Genomic DNA, 22,571 nt, shown 5'->3' with positions numbered 1-22,571 from the left:
CATTATTTACTATATTTACAACATAAAGGACATTGAATGTAAATATTACCAATGTCAGTTAAGTTGAAAATTTTTTAAATATCAACAATCAACATTGCATCAGGACATATTGTATATAAATATCAGTACAATAGATAATTTTTTGTGAAGAAAAATTACCATGAAACAGTAGTTTATAAAAAGTATTATATAACTGATATCAATAGAAAAAAAAATTGAAAATCATAAAGGAATATATTAATATACCAATTGTACAATTGTATAAAAATTAGCCAAATGGAAAAAAATATATAGAATTTGGCAAACAAAACATAATCCATTGTAAAGCATGATCAAATCTGTTTTAATTTAAAGATGTATAAGTGCTATTGGTATTAAATCTCTTCATTTTATTGATAGCATTATGAATCACAAAATGTACATTGCTATTTAAAAAAAAAATCTTTATCAAAATGCAGAGAAAATGAGTTTAAAAAATAATTTCATTTTTATGTAAGCAATGATCCAAAACATAGTGCTATTAATATGCAAATATGGATCTTATGTAATGTTTGGAAACATTTGAAAATATTCTCACAATTACCAGATATAAAAATTATTAAATATATATAGGATCACCTGAAACAAAAAATATACCATATTTCATTAAAAAATTATTTAAAGAAAGTTCTTTTAAAAGAGTGGAATAAAATTTTTAATTTTATTACACAACTTCAAGCTATAATAAAATCAAAATAAAGAATCCTACCAAATACTAAAATAATTAAATCAAATGATCTGTTGTACTTTAGATATTAAATCTTAATAGTTTTTTCTATTAAACTGTAACTATACGAATATTTACTATGCATATATTTTTACTATTTTCTGGATATTTGTTAATATTTTCATAACATATACAGATTTTTGTTACAAAAATTATCCTGAATACTTCTAAGAATATACATATAGCTTTTATTTGCCGAAATTTTGTTAATAAACGAAGTTCTATGTCTCCTTGAAATGAGATATTGCAAGAATATTGTTTACACTAACTGTATTTAAACTGGTATTTTTTAATAGTTGTAATTTTTTGATTTTTCAATTAATTAGATTTTCTTGGATCGACTGTACTGTATGTATTAAAATTATTACACAAACATAAAAACTTAAAAAAACTATGAAAGTATTTTAATATATGAATAAGATGAAATATTTATTTAAAAAAAAATCGAACAAGTTTTTATTATATATCGTTGAAGATTTACTTACTATAAACAAATTGATTATCGTTTAAATAAATTATATTCTTTAGCAAAAAAAATAAAATTCTAATCATCTTTGAAGAGATTCATCTGTTCCATAACATCAACCACGTATCGGTATCACAAAGAGCTTTCAAAGAAGACAGCAATTTATGTAACATAGCGCCATCTAAAAAGTGAAACGACTACTGCCAAGATCAAGTTATTGTTGAAAATTATACTGCATGTGTATATTTTAAAAAGCATAAAGGAAATTTGAAGAAGAAAAATAAATTAATAGAAATAATTTTTTGTATGAAAACATATGGTATAAAAATATTTTTCTTATATAGTATTTTCGCATTGTTTAATAGGAGATTACGATTGCATGCATCGGCCATCTTACGAATTTGACTTTGGTGCATGGCTAAAGGAATTTTCATAGCAGCGCCGCTTTACATCTGCGGAGTCCGTTTACACCTTCCTGCTGTGAGTAACGGTTAGGCGAAAAAACATTAACGAACTCTCGCGATACGCTTCATTCTCCTTAAAAAGCGGAAATCGTGTCCGGTGATTCTGTAAGTGTGCAATTTCATCCTTTATTAAAATCGGATAGAAAATAAACGCAATCTAAAAAGTGCGTACGCAACGACAAAGTGACAGCGAAATCCGCTCGAGTGGCGTGTCTGTAGAAGCGACTCTGTTTGGGCCTGCATGACGTAATTGTATTGATCGCAGAAGAAGAGCCGAAAGTCGCGCATTCGCCATCTTGGACGAATTGTGGAAAAGAAGTATCTGTGTCTCTCAGGCGCGGTACAATTGTTGAGACTTGAGACTGTAATCCGTGGCGATCCGTGTATTGAGTAGTTTTAAACGGGACTTAACCCCTTTGTGAACTGGCAACCCATTTGGACGGACCAAGGTAAGCAATTATTTTGTCAATTTGGCTCTATCGTCGTGGACTCTCCTTTTTCTATATAGATGCTTTAAACTCTTCTGAACTTCCCCTCCCCTTTGATAGCTTCTCTTTTCCTATCGCTTCTCCGAATATAGCGTGATATCGCCAAATTCCGATCTTTAAATATCTTTATCGAATAAAAGCCATTCGAGAAATGCGGGATTTTTCACGTTCGATCCGAGGATCGTTGTTTTGAGCGGTTCGGTGACTTTGACATCGCGATAGGAAGGGTTGCGCCTCCCGTACAATTTCTTTTCATAGATCCGCATGTTCGATATGTTATTTCTGGAAAAATCCAATTTTATTCCTATTTCAAAGAATTACGTTGAGCTATAATTCTTCGTGCTTGGTTAAATCAATGATATAGTATATCTTGAGCAATGCTATGGCCTTTCATTCACTACAATCAACGATTTCAATGACTTTTTTTTACTATTTTCTGCATTTTTTCTTGTATTAATATTATCCTTATAACACTTAGATTTATTTGAATAATAAATATATGCTTTATCATAAGTAAGCACAGAATTTATTAAAAACATTACAGTTTCAAAATTAATATAAATTTTTTTATTATATTTTTTTAGATTAGTATAATCTTAATAATAAATCTATATCATAATTTTAATTAATATTATAATAGTTATATTTTTTTTAACACTTTTAACTTACTATTCAAATGCTTATTTTTGACATTTTATAAAAATATATTTTTAACTTCTCTTAGCTTTCTTTTATATAGTTGATATTTTTTTTTGAGCTGCTGTGTAAATAATATTAAATAATGTTTCCTATTATTATTGTATGATTTTTTTTTCCTTCTGTAGAATCTGATTATTTATATCTATTTATATCTATATACAATAATCAATTAAATTAAAAATTAGGATTATATATAAGTAAAAAAATAAATCAATATTGTGTCCCTTTTTATTTCAGACAAACGGTTCGTTCTTTGGGTCTGATTGGTACTAAATGGTTGCCTGCAGACAGCATGTCTACTCTGTCAGGGATTTTGTCGAAGGGGGAGAAAGGAAAATCAAAGTTTCAATCGTTAGATATCAATAATTTGTATCGGGTAAGCAGGGTAAGTTGATCAGCATATTATTCTTATTAATTTTATAATATTTGTATTATTCTATTTATATTTAAGATTAGAGATAATATTTCTTTTTTTAATATAAAAATATTTCATAATTTAAAATTTTAATATTTATTTGTTATATATCATACATAGGGAGAATCCTTAGAACAACATCAACAAAAGAACACATTACCGCGCAAACATGGCATGCAAACCCTCGGAAGGGTGCCCTCGGCACGGAGACCTCCCGCTAATTTGCCCAGTTTGAAAAGTGAAACTAGCAGCAGCGATCCAGCTGTCAGTCTTGTACCTAGTGGAGGAAGTGGTTGGGCAACTACCAAGGATTCAGGATCTTCAAGCACTAATACTACTGTATCTACAACAGCAACAGATTCAAACACTGTAACTTTTATAACTATGTGTTTTTTTCTCTTCCCTCTTTTTCTCTGAAACATATATATGTATATACATGCGCACGCGCAATATATATTATATATATATTTTGTACTATTTTTACAAAATTTTGTATTATAATAACACAAACATTTCTATTCTTTTGCAAGACAAATTCTTCACCAACACAATGTGTAACGGGGTCGACTGCACCAACATCTCTTCATCCTTTGCTACCAGGACAACAAGGTACTTCACATTCTTCCGATGCAAACAACAAATCATCATGGAGTGCAATTATGAGCAAATCAGGAGATGGTATGTATTTTCTTTTTTTCTTTTTAATAACATTACCAAATTTGCTTTCTTTGAAAAAAATTTAATGGAAAAGAATACCTTCTACAAATTCAAATATTGAAAAATATAAATTATGCAAAAAGATGCTTTGAAAGGAACATTGATAGAGAAAAATGCATACTTTGCTTTAGTTTTGATCCTCTATTTATAAGTTCCTTCCTATGTATCATTAAGAAAAAGCATGCCACCTATTCATACCATTAAATTTAAGAAAATATCTTAATTTCATTTATATTTTAAGCAAAACTAAAAAAGAAAGAAGGGAGAGAGAATGAAAAATAAACTATACTAATATGCTGTTTGCAATATTTACCATGCATATCAGTTAGAAATTGGAAAAAGTCATTGTTGTTTTGCATATATTACATTTGAAGAAATGGTAGTAGCTTTGTACTTTGAATATTATCAAGGAATGTGAATAATGCTTACAAAAAGAAAGCACGTTGTATGGTACAGTGTACAGTTATGATTAACTCTTTAGCTGCGATGTATCTGAATTTAAGAACATCTGTTGTTTGTAGTACAGTCTAAAAATTATATTGAAAAATAATCACATATTTTTAAAGATCTCATAAATTTAAAGATCAAGTGAAAATGATGATTTAGAAACATACATATGGATGAGTGACTACTTACGTTCTTCGTAGCTAAATGAGTTACATAGTTACCATATAAGTATATGTATATATATATGTGTGTGTATATAAACATATTCATATATATACATGTACGTAGTTATTAAAATTTTAAGTAATGCAACAACAAGAACATCACAAATATAATAAAAACATTTAATTGAAATGTAATTAAAAGGTAATTATTCAATTTTTATAAATATTGTTATTTTAATGATGCTTACAAAAAACTTCGTTTTTTTTTCCATTTATATCACTGTAACAACAATAAATAATATGTAAAAAATGATGTCATTGACTAGAGTAAAAAAGGATTTATGATTATTTGGTTTCTATGTATCGTATCAGTGAATATTGAGATAATCTCACTTATAAAGTTAAATAAGTAATACTGTAGTATTACATTCATATAAAAATCCAGAATTGGATCTTCAGAACTATTTGTGAGAGTAAAAATTTTATTATATGGAATATTAGTTTTACAGTTTATTTATCATTTCAAAATATTCGATATCCACTTCTGGGTTATAAATTTGAGATAATAATCTCAGTAAAACTGCCTGGATAGTACAATTAATTTATATGTATGCCCATTGTGGCAGCAGTGGTTGGATACGCGGGGCTCGTGGGGGGCGGAAGAGGGGGAAGAAGTGCCCCTGGGCTGAGTTTCCTTGCCCACCAGTCCCCGCAGTTCCAACACGAGTTTCCCAGTCTCAGCGGACAGCCCTCTGTCTCCGCCTCCAATCAGAGCCAGACTCAAGAGTCCTCGGCAACATCCAATGCGATCTCAGTCGCTGTCCAACACCACTCATTGCTACAGCAACAGCCATATTCCCACAACCACTCAGGTGGGATGCTGCTTGCTTGTCGCTGTTAGAATTCAAATTTGATTCCTTGCAGTAGTGCTTCTAGTGCTTCTTCCCCAAAAGCTTTTTATTCTATGCTATTATAGAAATCAGTATGATTAAAAGGTTTAAATTATTTAATTTCATATAATATTTCATTGGGCAATAGCAAAACTTACTATATATGTAAGAAAATAAAAAAATTATATTTAAAAACAAATATTACGAAAATATCTATTTTTTATATAATAAGGATACAGTAAATTTTGTTATAGTCCTACTTATAGCACATACTATAATAGTAAAAATATATGTAAGAACTGAAATGGTACAATATTTTGATTATTTATGATATATATATTGTTGTATTATAATTAAGATACAAAATATCAGTCTTAAACTTAAAATAAGCTCTTTTCTTTTATCATTAGCATTTTTATTATATAAATTTTATTTTAGTAATATATGATATATGTGAATAATGATATATGATGAAAAGATAATGAATATAAAAACATATTACAGATATATAATCAATCATATAATCATTAATCCAATAGTTCTGAAGTTATAATATTTATTATATATATATATTATTTTATAAAATTTGTTTAATAGAACATATTTACTTTGTTTTGCTATATATTATGATTTTTAGAGTCTTTATTGAAAGTTTACATTTATAATATGCTTGTTTAAATTGGTTAACTGCATTTTGTAATATAATATTTCAAAATGTAAATGTTTTGAGTATATCAAGAATGTATTTAAATAGTTGTGCTCTAGTAGAGTAACATGATCTTCGTTGAAAATTGATATAATAATGAAAGTAATGGAAATAAATGTGAATATCTTATTTAAATATTTAATTTTTACATGATAATCAGAATAGAATTAATTTTTAAATAGATCTCATATGAGATATACGTACATTGACATATATGCTATATATGTCAGAATTATTAAACCAAGAATATATTTTTTAATATTAAACTTCCAAGTTCGTACGTTCCATAATTTTCAACGAAGAAATATCAGTATGTCATTAAATTAAAATGGTTTAAATACAAATCATATGTGCACGTGTTTTTTATATGAACACTTTGGTTAAACTTGTATTATTAAAGTATCTTTGTACAAAAAGATAACATAAAGAAAATGTTTCAGAGAAAAATACAAGTATAGAATATTAAAAAATACATTATATTTTCAAGTATTATGGATTTAATATGTGATAAATATTATCTCAGTAATGATATGTCTATACTATCATCTGAAACATTTATCTATAATTTTCTTATGTTTTCATTAATAACAGTGAGACACATTGTATTGAATTGTATTGAATTAATCTTGAAAAATGAATTTCATTTTTTAGTTATTTATGTCAAAGTTCTTTTAGAAATGTACATCAATTTATATAAACAGCTGGTGCTTTTAATAGTTTTGCACAAGTATTTCATGCATTTTTTATTATTTATGCAGGGACTATTCATAAGCCACTGCACTACACTATAATGGCTGACAGATATGTTTCGCATGAGTGTTACAGATTAGACTATTAAGAGTTTCAGCTGTACATATGTCCTCGCAAGTACTTTATATTATATATCTTAAATATTCTTAGGAGGTGCACTAAACAATCAGCAGCAACAACAGAATCGAGAACTAAATGCACAGTATGGTCCTGGACCAAGTCTACGCCCTCAAAGTAAATAATATGATAATAAATATAATAATATTTTATTATGTAATCATATTCTGATTACAATATCGTATTTATAGTTTAAATACAAATATTGATACAGTAGTTGTCCCATATCAAAAAGATTTATATTGTTAGTTTAATTGCATTATTTATGATGAATGAACTTTATAAATCTATAGCAGAAGGAAGTTGGATTCAAGGAGGCAGTCGCACGACGAGCGGAACAACACCAACAACAGGCGCTCCCGGAAATGGGAATACTCCGGCGGTCCAGGGCCCCCCAATGGTGGGTCCCAGTGGTTCTACGGGACACACGGAGGGACTCGCTGGCGGGCGACAGAACTTGGGCCAATCGCCCAACATGGCTATGGGCCAGGCAGGCCAGAGTACTTCCCCCAACAGTCAAGGTCCACTTCCTTCTGCTTCGCATCAGGTTAGTTCGAATGTGCAACATTATCGAAGGGTTATTCCTCCGTTACTTTTTACCTAATCGCTTTATCTATACGCGTATCAGCATTGAAAATATATTAAAATATCACATTTATATATTGGAATTATTATAATATAAATTATATTTTTAGATTTCTCTCCTTTCGTTATGTACCACACATCTTTATTGTTACTTTAGATTTTATACAAATGTTTATTGATATTTTCACGAATTGTGAATTGTAAATAGATCGGTGATTTAAAATTTTGCAATACATTTAGTGTTCATAGACATTTTTAAAGCATCGAAATTTGCAGTTATATCTAATCAAACTTTTTAATTATGATAAATATAATTTATTTAATACGTCTGTACTACGCTATTTGCTGTAAAATTTAAAAATTTCTTATATTTTTATATAAATTATTATAATACACATAGGCAAGTCTTAAAATCATTCTACTTTATTTAATCATAGTTAAAAATATCATATTATTTTCATTAATGATATTATTTACTCTTGTTTTCTTATTTCTTTCGTTAGTTATTAATACAAATTTGGTTTTTACGTTGCATAATATTTTGTAAGCGAGATATTAATTTTGTATGTCCTTGTCTGTATATTTAGATGTATAGAGGAAATTTCCCAAGTGGATTCCCATCTCAGTTTTCACCAAACGTAGGATCGGGTGGTCCACGGCCACGATTCAACTATCCTCCAGATCGCTTTCCTCTTCCTCAACGACCGCAAGAACGCGATCGCGTTCCAGAGGAGGAGATCATAACGCGTCCTATTATTAAAGAAGAAGATTTAACAAGAATGGACGATATCTCGCGTGACGCAGGCTGGGCAGCGCACGATGATATTGATTATAACCAGAAATTGGCTTTTAGCGATGACGAACCTGAACCTGAGCCCCCGAAAAAGGAAGAAAAAAAAGATGTTAAGACAGAAGAAAAATTAGATGAAAATCATTCGGAAAATAAAGATAAACCAAGGGACAATCGTGACAATAGAGAAACTGCAAAAGATAATCGAGATCAACCTACGCATCGTCCATGGAATCAAAGCACTCTATCTCGAGATTTACGTGGTCCTAATGGTCCAAATTGCTTCTCTACTCAACCATCGCTGCAATCGGTGCATTCTTTGAGAGGTTTGAAATCATTTTTTTATTACTTTTATTGTATACGTTTTATACATTTTTAAAATATCGATGTTAATTATATATATATTTTGTTCTAAAGTAGACGCAGAAGACGACGAAGCGTGGAATGAAAGACGCAGATTGAAAGTTGAAGTTGCATTTGTTGTTAAACGTGCCCGTCAACGCAAAGAGGAAGAAGAAAAAAGATTCCAAGAATCTACTAAACAAGCGGCAGCTAAAAAGTTACAAGATTTGGAAAAGAAATTACAAGAAAAACAATCAAGACAAAAAGAAGATGAACGTGGACCACCACCTGAACCGAAAGGTCTCATTAGTGTTCCACCTGTACCTATTCCTGTACCCGAATGGGAACGCGAGAAAGAAATCAGAGAACGTGAAAATCGAGAACGTGAACGGGAACGATCTCGCACTTCTTCTGAAGGAAAAGATGATAAATCTGCTCGTGAATCTCGTGAACCTAGGGACAATTTAAGAGAATCTAGAGACACCCGTGATCAGTTGATGAATGATCGACAGAGTGATCGACAACTTGACCGGCAAAACGATCGTCAGAATGATCGACAAATTGATCGTCAAAATGATCGACAAATTGATCGTCAGAATGATCGACAAATTGATCGTCAGAATGATCGACAAATTGATCGTCAGAATGATCGACAAATTGATCGTCAGAATGATCGACAAATTGATCGTCAGAATGATCGACAAATTGATCGTCAGAACGATCGTCAGAACGATCGTCAGAACGAACGCCAGAACGATCGAGCAAATGACCGTCAGAATGATCGACCAAATGATCGACCAAATGATCGTCAAAATGATCGACAAATAGATCGACAGAATTTCTTGAGACAACCAGATATTGCTGCACGCAGCGAACGTGAACGAGAACGTGATCGTGATCAACGTGATATTAGAGATCGTGAATATCCTGGATTTTTACGACATTTCCAAACTAACATACCACCCAGATTTCAAAAACAACAGGCAGAAAGGAGTGGTTCTGGGTTTAATCGCATTTCACCAAGCGCAGAAAGATCATCTCAATCTGTCTCGTTTGCTCAACAATATGATTCCGGAAGATGGGGTCACAATCATAATAATTTAAGTAAGTTTAAAAATTGTTTTTATTATAAAATTAACGTAATTCTCCTAGCTAAATAGATATTATAATCAGTGAAAATTTGTATTAGTAGATAACAATACGAAGCAATCACATGCAGTACCACCACCCCGGCGAAGTAGAATTGATTCGGATGTATCATCACCATTGGAGGAGGATCGTTCTTCATCGCGCGACCATCGTGGACAATTATCCAGAGAGGATCGTTACCGTCATCCTGCACATCGAAAATCAGGTGGTTATTATGACGAATACACTCGCACCTACAAAGATTATGATTGGGACGATAGACATCCTCGCGAACCTTGGGAACGCGAGAGACATTTCGATGATAAGGAGCGAGAAACAAATTTGGATTCAAGAGATGGTAGGGAAAGTAGAGAGAATCGACCGATTAGACAGAATCGAGACAGCGTTGAAAATCGTGACCGAGACAGTAAAGAAAAAAAGGACTATGACAACTATTTAAAGGTAATTTTTTTTCAACTTTTATTGTTAACGCTATATTTTGCATATTTCAGCATATAAAACAATTGACGTACACACACACACACACACACACACACACACACACACACACACACACACACACACACATCTATAACTTCGTTTCTTTTTATTTTTAAATTTCAAATTAATTGTATTAATGAGATGATTTTTGCCAATTACGAAGCATTTATCAAATTACGCAAGTGGTAAATCATATTAAAAACTCAGCGAGAAAACACAAATAACAATTTTCCTTGCATGTTATTGTTTTGCTTCTCACGCTTTTAGGTATATACTTATATGGATGTGATCTTCAAGAACTGAAACAGTGATGGCTACTGTGCTTAATTACAAAGAAGTGATCAAACCAATATTTGAATGAAAAAGAACAGCTACCAAAGAATTTCGTAACAGACAAAGTTAGTGCATTTTCTGTCCATATATCTTTTTCTGACAGCGGTTTGTAGCGCATTATCATACGGGAATTGATAAATATTAATTAGAAATTACATAAGTCTGTTATGCACATTTGTGCTGCTGTTTCTTATATGAAAGTGCATTGAAGCCATCAAGATGTACTTTGCAAGGAAAAAATGCTTTGTGATTTCTCGCTTTTACTCGCTATTATTATCAATTTCATTGTTCATATTATTAATAGATAATATCGTTTCTTGCTTTTTTGAATTAATTCTTCATAAAATGATTTATCACTTATCATTTAAAAGAATACATATATAATTAGTATTATATTTTTATTGTAATATGTTCCACAGTACATCTTTAATTATGTGCAAATTTTTATTTTACCCAACTGCATATATTCAATGTAAAAATCATTTCTTTAGGATACTTGTGATGAACGCGAGCGTTGCGATGATAGGGAACGCTCCGATGGTACCGAATGGCGTGATGATCGTACTCAAGAGAGACAAACTGAAAAACGACGTGAAATGCCACGCGAAGAACGTATCGAACGTAATGAACGGCCACAAAGACCGGATTCGCGTGATAGTCGTACGTCAAGAGAATCGAAAACATCATCGCGCGACGATGAGCCTCATAAGTTGCGCGACTGTGGCTTATGGGTAAATGAAATTTCGGATTACGAAGAAAAAAAGCGAGATCTTTATCACGAAAATAATAGAGAAAGAGAGAGAGATAGAAGACAGCCACCTGGTCCTGTGACTAAAGATAAATTAGAAGCGGATGATTTAAAGAGCGAGAAACGTAACTTGACTCAATTGAAAAGAAATAGCTCTGAGCAGGAGAAGAAAGATGCAGTAAAGGAAACTGTAACTGAAACGAAAAAAGAAACCGATATCCGTAGCAGAAAATCTGAACGTATAACTGAAACAAGTAATAGACCTGTAGAAAGAGGAGATAGTTCTCCAAAAGCTTGGGCTGATGCTGTATCACCAACGTTTGAAAAGGAAGAGGAAAAGATATTGGAAACTTTTAAAGACATAAACGAACTAGAGAATGTAAAACAGAATCTGGAAAAATTGACTCTAGAGAAAAGAGAGGATGTGCATATTGAAGATACGAATAAGGAACATGTGAAAGAGGAAAAACGTGAGAAGAATACACGAAATAGGACAAGTAGCGGAAGCTCCAGTTCACGTGCTCGAGATTGTCGAGGTGGACGTCAATGGGGAGGATCCATTTATACACGTTGGAGTGGTCAAGAATCTAGAGGAAGGAGAGGTGGGTCTAAATCATCGGGTAGACCAGCATCTGCTAGAAGTGGTTCCTATGGCCACACTGATTCTGAAAATAGTGCAGATGAAATTTCTGGCTCAACCGAATCAGGAAAAGAAGAGAGGAGGTCTGCAAAATCGCCGAAACTATCTCAGAAGATCGATAAGGAAGAACGTAACAGAGAGGTATCTAGACGAGAAGACAAACGAACTGGAGAATATTCCCAAGCACGAAATGAGAAACGATCATATGATGGAAAACCAAGTCGTGAAGGATTTGCACCATCCGGTGAACCATCCAGACGAGGTCGAGGTGGATTTAGAATCAGATCTTCTGGTAATAATAGTAATCGCATGGAAGGGTATGGGCCACCGTCCAGTAAAAGTCCTTTCTCATCGGAACGTAATGCTGAAGAAAAACAGAATACTACTAAACAATGTTCAACAACGACTGCATCGGATAAAGAGACAAATAATCCTGCGAGCACGCCAATAGAGTCTAGTGACGATAAAATAATAGCGAAACAACAAGCTCTTACAGCTGGTATAACAGGTAGACGTACAAAATCACCGAATCCACAGAGTCAACAATCTAATAAACAGGATAATCATCAAACATCTGGCAATGTTGTATCACAAAAGCCGCATAAGAAGGAGGAATCTCTCTCCAAGAGAACTCGCAGTGGAAGTAGAAGGGTAAATGTTTATTTGTATATTATTAATGATCTGATTGTTAATCGTATTAATAATTTATTCATTATTTATTTATAGGGTAAAGACACTCGGGAATCACGTTTTCGTGGCAGCAGCAGCAACGTATCGAAACAAACCTCGTCCGACGTAGGTAATGAAGAATGGGAAACCACATCTGAAAATAGTGAAGACCACATGGATGATCACAAAGAGTCTCGTAATAGTCGCAACAAACATTTTAACGGACGTGGAAATCAAAACTCAAACCAGAATGCTATGGGTGGTAATTTACATTCTCGTAGGAACGAGCAAGGTGGAAATAATCGAGATCAACGTGAAAAGAATAGCAAATCTTCCAGTACGTCATCAAGGGCACCAGGAGCGGAAAAACGAAATGTTCAAAACTCATCATTCTGTAATCAAAGAAATCAGTCATCTATAAGTCAATCCCAAAATGGTAGATCGAGGAGTCAAGGTTCTTCGCATGGTGGATCAATGTCTAACAAGTCATCTAGTAATAAGGAAAATACTGTAAATCGTATAGATGAAATCAAGTTGAATGAACCAAATTTGGTTAATCAAGCCTTTAATGACATGAATAAAAAAAGTCAATCGAAAGAAAAGAAAATAGTTGATAACGCTTCAGACTCGAATAATTTTACGGAAGACGGATCGACTATTGTGGAAGATAAGTTGGACTCTGATGGTTTCCAAGAGGTTCGTTCAAAGAAAAACGTGAAAGAACCTAGACACTCCCAAAAAGATGAAATCAAACCATCAGCGAAGAAGGAGAAGGAACGAGAACGAGATCGTTCAAAATCTAAATCAAACAATGGGTCTCAACAAATTTCTCAACAAACTCAAAATATACCATCATTATTAGGTCAATCTATTCAGCAACCAGTGAGCATGCCACAAAAACAATACGATAAGAATACAAAAGGTTTGAAGCTCCCACCAAGATTTCAAAAACAACGCTTGGCGAAGCAGCAACAACAGCAGACATTTGCTGATCCAAATGACGTAAATAAAATGAATAGTTCTGGCAATAATAATATGAAAGATTCGTCTGGTGGTCCAGCACCTCCACCTTCCGTGAATGCTTGGGACAAACCTTTCATCAGTCAACTGCGCTCAAATTCTCCTTCTGCTGTCCCAGCTGACGTTCAATTGATGTCCGGCTTAACTTCGCAAAATGATCAAGTTCACGAAAATAACGAGCAAGCTAATTCTGGCAATAGCAGTCAACGAAATTCTCCAAGCGGTGAAAAAGCTGGAAAGAACACGAAAGATCTCGTAGAGAAGAATGTTTCTGATGTTTCTTCACCACCGGTTCAAACTTTAATCTTTGAGAATACAAATTACTCAAAAACGACTAAAACAACGCCAACTGATTTAGCCATGAAATCCAAATTTTCAAATCATGTTCAGAAACAGCAACGCGTAGACAAGCGCGTAGAAATGGAAGAGGAAGGCAATCCGATGCATCAACATTCGCAACAATCATTATCGGTTGCTTTCTCCAACAAACCGAATGACCTTATGAAGAATAAGAACCAGGAGCCTATTCAAATGCCTTTATCATTTAATAAGAACGAAGACAACGCCGATATGAAACTTGATTTTACATTCGACTCTGATCTCTCGCAGTTGACAGAAGACAAAAGCAAAACTTTGGGAATGACTCGGTCCATGCACATGAGCTCTGGACAAAGTACGATATCACCCTCAACCGCAGAGCTTAATTTGAAGATAGCTTCGGTAAAAAAGGTTTGGGAAAACGCCACTCCTATGCCGACTGTAGTCGAACATGAAGATGGTGGTAATGTCGTCAGTACCGCTAACAGTTTTCCTCAAGCTTTTGAGAACAGCGACGTCGACGATAGCTACAGCCCACATCAGCAGTACAACCAGAATAACATGAAAAATGAAATCACAACGTCTACGAACGTGTGCAAGGTGAGTCATTATATTTCTATATAATTCGATAATTATATAGAAATTCTATGAATTCTAAACGCCCACATATTTACTAGATGTACATATTATCGTGCATGTTATAAAACTATTGCATCACTTGAAATTGACTTGGCGGTTCTCCGCTGTCCTAAATTATACCTCTTTTAGTTAGTTTTGTTTTATTTTTTCCGCATTACTGAATTCGTACAAATTTCAAAAATATTTTCATCCGAATGGTCCAGGAAATAATTCAATTTAATATATATTAGAATATATCAATACTCAATGTAATAATTGCGTTTTACGTATGACAATATTTACGTACGAGAATATTGGATTATCGGTTGAAAGTATATTATTTTGAAAACATAAAAAATATGCTCTTAATCAAATACTTACTGTTAAAATGTTTTGTGAAACCAATGTGCGAATGTTTGGTCAATGTGTGACAATTTTCTATAAGCTCATTATTGGAACATTCGTGTATTAAACATGAAGTCTAAATATCTACAGTTGAAAATTTGCTACGACGAAAAGATGAAGGTAAGTAGATAACGCGCTTGATCCAATGTATTGTTTACAAGAGCTTTATTAAGCAAGACCGAACCTTCGCTTGCATTCTTCAAAAGCGTAAGCTCCGCTTACCGAGGGAAGCAGTGTTTTTTCAGAAAATTTTCATCCAGTAGTAAGTAAATCATGCAGTCTTTATGCACATAGTTTATGAGTGAGCTTATTTATTTTTCTCAAAGTTTATTAGAAATCGCGTTATAAAAAAAATTAACTTATCAAAAGTTAAATTTTCAAACATGATTATTTTTTTGAGAAAACAAGAAATCGCATTATATTGGCAGTTGACAGTGATGTATATAGCAAATTAAATAACAGAAATATCATGTCCCCTGTGGGAAGATGCTGACTCTTTGCCTGATGCGCAGCTGGTTCCCCCGCAGGTGAAGCCGCAGCAACAATCCGCGGGAAGCAATGGAACCCAACCTGGCTCTACTGTACCCGGTCCGAGTCCTATTGGAGCTGGACAGAGTCCCATGGGTCATCCACCTGCTAGTCTTCAAGGACCTTTAAGCCCACCACCATTCAATTCGACTGGTCAACCTTCTCATATCAATTATCAGGTATGTTATTAAATATCTCATAACATTCATAACAATGTCATCACATTTTTTACAAATCTTGAAGTTGCTCTTTATGTTGTTTTTTTTAAGTTTTGTATTTTCAATAAATCGAAATTTATCAAAGTTTAATTAATTTAATAATGTACGATATATTGATTTAGTCATTTATTTTTTTCAGGAATTTCCACAATATCCTGGATCACAAGCTGCACAATATGGTAGCATGTCTGCTATACCTTCACCACCAGCAATGTTATTCAATACAGGTTCTGGTCAATTACCAGCACAAGCGGGTGGTTTATATGGTGCTTTCCAATTGGATCAAAGTCGTTCACCTTTCACGCAATATCCGCCCTATGGACCGTCCCTTCAAAGTTCATTCAACCAGCAAAATGTATACTTGCCACAGCCGCCACCACCGCCACCACATGCTCCAAGTGCGCCAACTCCTGATATGTATCCCAATAATTTATCGCAATATCGTATTGTAAGTATAACTGTATAATCAAGACATAAAAGGATATAAGCAATTACATCAAATGATTCGTTCTTTATATTTAATAGACTGCTGCAACTGCACCTCCATTTGGACAAAATCAGCAGCTTAGTAATAATCCAAATACGGTTCTTATCAGTTCATCATCGAATTCTTTAATGTCAGCAAGTGTTAAACCATCTTCTCAACCAATTGGTGCAATTGGTACTAAAGCGGCGCCTCATTTTCAAGCACCATCTGCACCACAGCCAAATCAAGTATGTTATTTTTGAAAACCATTTGTGCTAAATCGCTCTGAATGAAAAAATAAAATTCGTTTTTATTATATTTTACAGTTACCTTACATACCTTATGATCCAAACCAAGTGCTTAGTGTAAGCGGTAGTTACATGGGTAACTCTCAGTTGGTGCAGAGGCCAGGCCCTAATGTACAGGCATCGGCAAATAGTTATTATAGTGCTACATCGGCTGGTAAATATAATTTTTTAAAATCTTTTACCAGTTAGATTTGCTTTAATACGTTAATTAATTAGTTTTAATACTTAACTTTGCTTCATACGTCATTATAGATGTATTCCCGGGATCGCAAACTGGCTTTTACCAGCCAGGTGGTGCCACACAACAAACTGGCACTCACTATGGTCTTCAAGGATTTGGTCAGCATAGTCAAAGCTTGGCAACTGGAAGTGCAACGCCTGTTGGTCTTCAAAATTTTAGTCCTGGATTTTTGTCTAATTCAGGACTACAGATAGCTGCTGCTGCTGCAGCACAGCAATTTCGGAACCCAACTGGAGGTTTACCTGCTCCAGCTAATGCAACTTCTACATTCCTAAATAAACATCAACCACAGGAACAACCTAGACAATTAAAAAGTCCATCGGGAAATCAGCAAGATGTTTTAGCATCTGTCTTCAACGCAAGTAAGTTTTGCTCAGTTTTTATGTCATTTTAAGAAATAAAAGCTTCTAAAATATTAATAAATTTGTTTTTATACACATATTCTTAGCGCCCCAAATACCATCTCCTAAATCGAGAAACTGTAAACAACAAACTTCATCGCAGCAACCGCAACCAAGTCCTACACAACATCATAAATATCAACAATATCAGGGCGTTAGTCAATCTGCTTTGGTAAGCAGCTACAGCAACTATGTATGTACCACTCCTTTATATAATACATATATACAGGAAATCCTCACATAAAATAATAACAAGTTGTTATCTAGGAATCTTCCTATGTAAACATATACAAAATTTATAACCAAATGATGCTCTAGAACATCTTAATTGTAATTATTTTATTGCTTTCTAGATAACTATTTGTTAATATTTTATGCGCATCATAATATTTGGATGTGGATCTTTGTGCCTAGAAATCAATTCGTATATTACTTTGTTTCACGTCGTATTATAAATCAAATGAAGTAACAAATTTAATGCTTTACTTAATAAATTAAATTCTATTTATATCTTCTAATATAAAAATAGTTGCAATTTTTGTACATATGGCTTCTATTATAACTTGTAAACTTGTAGGTATTACAACAAAATGTACGAGGAATGGGTATGCCACCACGAGCTGGCATACAACCATCACAACAACGCTATCCACCGCCTATACAGAGGCCTGTTGTACCTTTTGCGCAAGGTCCTACTTTGAATAATTCTACGCAACAACCTAATTCCATGCCGTCGCAGCAACAAGCACAGATAAACAGACACAGACCAAATTTACATCAGCAGCAGCAACAACGAAACATGAAGATGCAACAACAACAATACTATTCTTCGCAAGGTTCGTTTATTTCACTGATTATTAGTAGAACTTAACATTTTTAACACGTTATATTATTAATTCTTGTTTTTCTTTTAGGAAATGTTAAGATCGATTCAAACGATAAGACTGATTCGCACAATGACAAGATCAACGATGGGAATTCTGGAAATCAATCAGGAGGCAACAAATCTAATGTGAATCAGCAAGATAGTGATACCAAGGAAGAAGTGAGTCAACAAAATGAGTGAATGTGAAAGCTGCAGAAACGATCCATACACAACTAAGCGTTGAATCAAGCTTCATTAAAACAAATAACAGTAAAAAAACGCAAACTAGTATTTCCCCGATCGAAGGAGCCAACCCAGATTATGAAGTTACCTTATGTTTGACATATTGAGACAAACAGCTTGCAAGGTTCACGCAAAGAAAGATTTTAATCAATGGCGTATTAGAGATAAACGATTTGGTGGAATTACTTTATTCGAACGTGCGGTTTTAATTTGAAAAATACTTATGCCGCGAAACGTCCTCGTCTCCATGATCGATAAAGAAACATGCGCTTCTTGCTAAGCATTCCCATTTTATCAATCTGAGATTCACGAACTTCGTTTACGTCTCTAACGATGAATGTCGGACACGTATCTGAAAAAAAGACGAATTATTTAGCGGATTTTGCACGGGATAATCGAGAATTCAAAAATACCTACGATCGTTTAATGCACCCGAATGAACTTCGGATATGAATCGATGTTCATTTGTGTACTTAATAGTAGTCGACGGTAGATGACATGTTATATAGATCGTATCTTTAAAAAAGAAAAAAAGAAGAAAGGGGGTGGGAGAATAGAATGGGACTGAATTTAATGTATTTGTTTACTGTCTCTATTGCCGATTTACAATACAGTACGCAAGGAACAGACGCGACGAAAGGTATTGTCCAATCGTCGTATTATTCGTATAGCGTTACAATAGAAGAGGAACAGTGATGAAAAGGAAAAGAAGGAAAATGAATGGGGGAGAGAGAAAAAGAAAGAAAGAAAAAAAAGAGAGAAAGGAAAAAGGCATGGGAGGGTAGAAGAAACTATTCTCCGCGTATCGGAATAAAAAAAATGAAGTTACTCGTGCACTTTGGTCGTATGGATTGAAATGATATATCGTGATCCCGTTGCAGTGACAAACGCCGTAAAGTCGTGTATATTGGACATTATGGATATCGCAAGGTTATGAGCAAATCTGCGCAAAAGAATAGAAAAAGCAATTGTTTATATATATCGCACAGATCGTGCCATAACCTCGCCTTGCTCTGAGAGTGCTCTATCGTGTTAGGTATGTAATGTGTACGGTATTTTTTTGTGAAGTGCGGGAAGCACGAAATATTATCGGTATTCCTCGGCTTGGAAGTGTTCTGCCGAATCAAGTGGAAAACACGCTATATCGCAGCATACAAGTCGTGAAAAAAGAATTGTATATTCTCTGCTTTTGTTGCAATTTAAGCATTATTATAAAAATGAAGCCAATAAAAATAAACAGTAGTGTTTACAGGACTCTGTCGTTTTGCCAGTTTATTAATGCAAAGGTAGCATAGCTCTCGCTCGAATGTCGCGTGAAAAAAAAAAGAAAAGGAAAAAAGAGCGATCGTTACCAATGGGGTAAAATCGACGATCAATAAAAACACAACATACTGCCAGTCGTATCGACGACCATATATCCTTGAACTTTGGGGATTTTTCATGTTCTATTCGTAAGGATGTTAGAGAATGCAAAGTGAAGTGTATTACCGAGGAAAATTATGAACTGCTAATACACGGGAGGAGTCGTCGCAACAATTACATCTTAATGCGTCTGAACAGTGCTGATTGAAGAGATCAGTCGCAATATCATACGATTACTTTTCATCTTAAAAACACATCTTACTCTTAAAAATTTATGCAATTCTCAAATTAACAACAAAAATAAGGTAAAATACAAATACAATGCAAGAACGAATGGCACGCTGCTAGGAAAGAAATGAGGATACAGTGCCTTTGATGCACTGCCGCACAAAATAATCCTTGCTAACGTGTCTCACCAAATGACTCGAATTACGTCATACAGACGATACTTTAGAATCGTCAACATTAGACACGAATGATAAAAGCTCCATTCTCATACCGTACGCGTTAATATTATAATTTTACTCTTATTACAAACATTACCGATAACTATACTAATTGCATTATCATTTATAACTTTGTCATATTTTTATTATCTTGATCTTCGATATTTTTCTTAACCCTTAACACATTCAATTTTACATTCTTTATTTCCTTCTTTTTGCTCTACCATTTTTGGTTCCTACTGTCTTCATCTTCATGAATGTCATTGTCATCGTCATCGTCATGGTCACCATCGTTGCTGTCATCGTTATGTCATCGTCATTACCGTTATTATGTAATCTTGATAATCGTACGTGTATGCTGAGTAAACGATAAAAATGAGATCCAATGAAAAGTAAGATAAATAAAAACTGTTAAATCGATTGGTTATGACTTAGGATATTTAAACAAAAATTCATTGAGAAGAACTCTAAAGTCTATTTAATCATACCTATTATTGCTTACATGCAAAGTATTTTTCTTCTTTTTATTTTCTTTTGTTTCTCTTTCTTTTTCCTCGTTAATTTTGTCCTGGGCATATCATGGGTGTTTTGACAGAAAGATCTGATATATATATATATATATATATATATATATATATATATATGTGTGTGTTACATAATAGCGAAAAAATAATTTTGTTACGATGTGTGCATCTTATTTAGCGACAACTGATTTTAAAAAAAAATTATTTTACATTTTGCGTCATACTACTTATACAATTTAATTTAAACGCGTGTAAGAATAAAAATTATAATACGTACGACGAGAGAATTAATTCGACATAAGTTTATGATCATTTTTATTTTATTTATTGACCTTCTATTATCTAATATTATTATTTCATTTTGGAAGACTGAAACATATATACGTTTCCCTCACCCCCAAAAAATTATACAAAAATTAATACTTTCTTCGTATTAATGTTGCCTGCTAAAACGATTAAAACACCGTTGATGACCGTTGCCTTGTAACACTTGTGTAAGCTTTACACGTGAAAGAACGAGATGGACCCTTGAAAAAACCCCAGGGCGCCTATAACTTTATATATCTATCCGTAGTTAGTAATACGACACCATTAACTTATACGTTTACGTGCTAAATTATGTGAATAAAATAATGAATGGCAAAGGGGCTATATTATTAATTTATATATGTATATATATATATATATATATATATATGTATGTATATGTATTAATTTATATATATATAATTATAATAAATAGAGAACCCTCAGCAAATTGTAGGCGAGGAATGGATTAAAAATAAAAATGTGTAAAACGCAATTCCTGTGTGAATGCATTCACAAAAATTAGTGAAAATAATTATTAATCACATCATTCAAAAAAAGAAAAAAAAAGGGACGAGGGTGCATCGTGTTCGTCGTTTAAAAGAATTTTCATTTTATCACATTGTTGTTTTCAACCAAGAGACTGTCATTTTATCATTCACGTGTTCTATTAACTGACCGTAAAATTATTTATTATTATATGTACTCCGTATGGTACACCAAGTTTACTAATAAAGTAACATGTATCCTTGTGTTGTTTCTGAATTTTATAATTAATAAAATGAAAACGCGCATTGGTATTTTAAGAATTACTAATTAAGTGGAAAGAAATGAAAAAGAGAAAAGCATTTTAAATACATGTCGGTTATAATTAATTCTTGTCTTATTTCGTTGTTTGTCAGAAATAAAATAATTTTTCGTATATATCAAATATATAATCCTTTAGAATCTTAATCTGTACAGAAAACTTATGATTGTGTGAAAACAATTTTCTGATAAAGTCATAATAAATTACATAATTATGCCGAATGATCGCTACAATTATAAGTGCAATCATATTATTGAAAGAAATGCCCATTTTTTAAATAATTATATGTAAAATCAAAATTTTACGATTCGCAAGCTTCTGTTTAAAGTGATTCTGATCAAACTACAAATTATATTTGCATATAAATCTAGTAGAAAGTCATAAAAGTGTTAATTAGGGCAAAGTTTTTAGCGATGTTTCAAATCAACGTTGTAAAATTAATTATCTGTATAATGATAAAATGAATTTAAAAATCTGTTATATTGCTACATCGAGTATCCTTAAAATGTGGTAATAAACATACATTTGATATAACTTTTTTACATTATGCATGTAAACATTCAGTGATACCACAAAAATGAACAATTGAAAAAAGTTGGTTAAAATCAGAGTGCTAATTAATCATTTAATTATAATATATAGATTTTAACCTCCACACTCTATTGTACT

At 32.9% G+C, this 22,571-nt stretch overlaps 1 protein-coding gene across 10 annotated transcripts; it reads left to right on the top strand.

Annotated features, from left to right (window-relative positions):
• Positions 1-1,675: 1,675 nt before the first annotated feature.
• LOC127072701 (protein PRRC2C) lies at positions 1,676-21,846 on the top strand. 10 transcript variants are annotated; one of them, XM_051013313.1, is made up of 20 exons: positions 1,676-2,145; positions 3,121-3,268; positions 3,419-3,667; positions 3,829-3,976; positions 5,253-5,498; positions 7,123-7,206; positions 7,383-7,636; positions 8,262-8,790; positions 8,885-9,910; positions 9,999-10,396; positions 11,260-12,807; positions 12,883-14,763; positions 15,699-15,893; positions 16,072-16,380; positions 16,458-16,646; positions 16,725-16,860; positions 16,959-17,309; positions 17,396-17,541; positions 17,926-18,184; positions 18,263-21,846. In XM_051013313.1, exons 2-20 carry the CDS (start codon positions 3,176-3,178, stop codon positions 18,412-18,414), a joined length of 8,193 nt encoding a protein of 2,730 aa, XP_050869270.1. In that variant the 5' UTR covers positions 1,676-2,145; positions 3,121-3,175; the 3' UTR covers positions 18,415-21,846. The 10 variants fall into 10 exon arrangements, with proteins under 10 accessions (XP_050869270.1, XP_050869272.1, XP_050869266.1 ...); XM_051013315.1 differs by having other exon boundaries at positions 9,996-10,396; positions 17,396-17,520; XM_051013309.1 differs by having other exon boundaries at positions 9,996-10,396.
• The last annotated feature ends 725 nt before the right edge of the window (positions 21,847-22,571 follow it).

Source organism: Vespula vulgaris, chromosome 2 (genome assembly GCF_905475345.1).
Source record: "Vespula vulgaris chromosome 2, iyVesVulg1.1, whole genome shotgun sequence".
NCBI lineage: Eukaryota > Metazoa > Arthropoda > Insecta > Hymenoptera > Vespidae > Vespula > Vespula vulgaris.
Note: the sequence above shows the minus strand (reverse complement) of the source record. Positions and strands in the feature narration are given on the sequence as shown.

Coding starts and splice junctions, on each gene's coding strand:
- LOC127072701 (XM_051013306.1), top strand. CDS start 3,176: ATGTCTACTCTGTCAGGGATTTTGTCGAAGGGGGAGAAAGGAAAATCA. Junction 8,791..8,881: donor ATCGGTGCATTCTTTGAGAG/GTTTGAAATCAT, acceptor TTTGTTCTAAAG/TAGACGCAGAAGACGACGAA. Junction 10,397..11,259: donor ACTATGACAACTATTTAAAG/GTAATTTTTTTT, acceptor TCATTTCTTTAG/GATACTTGTGATGAACGCGA.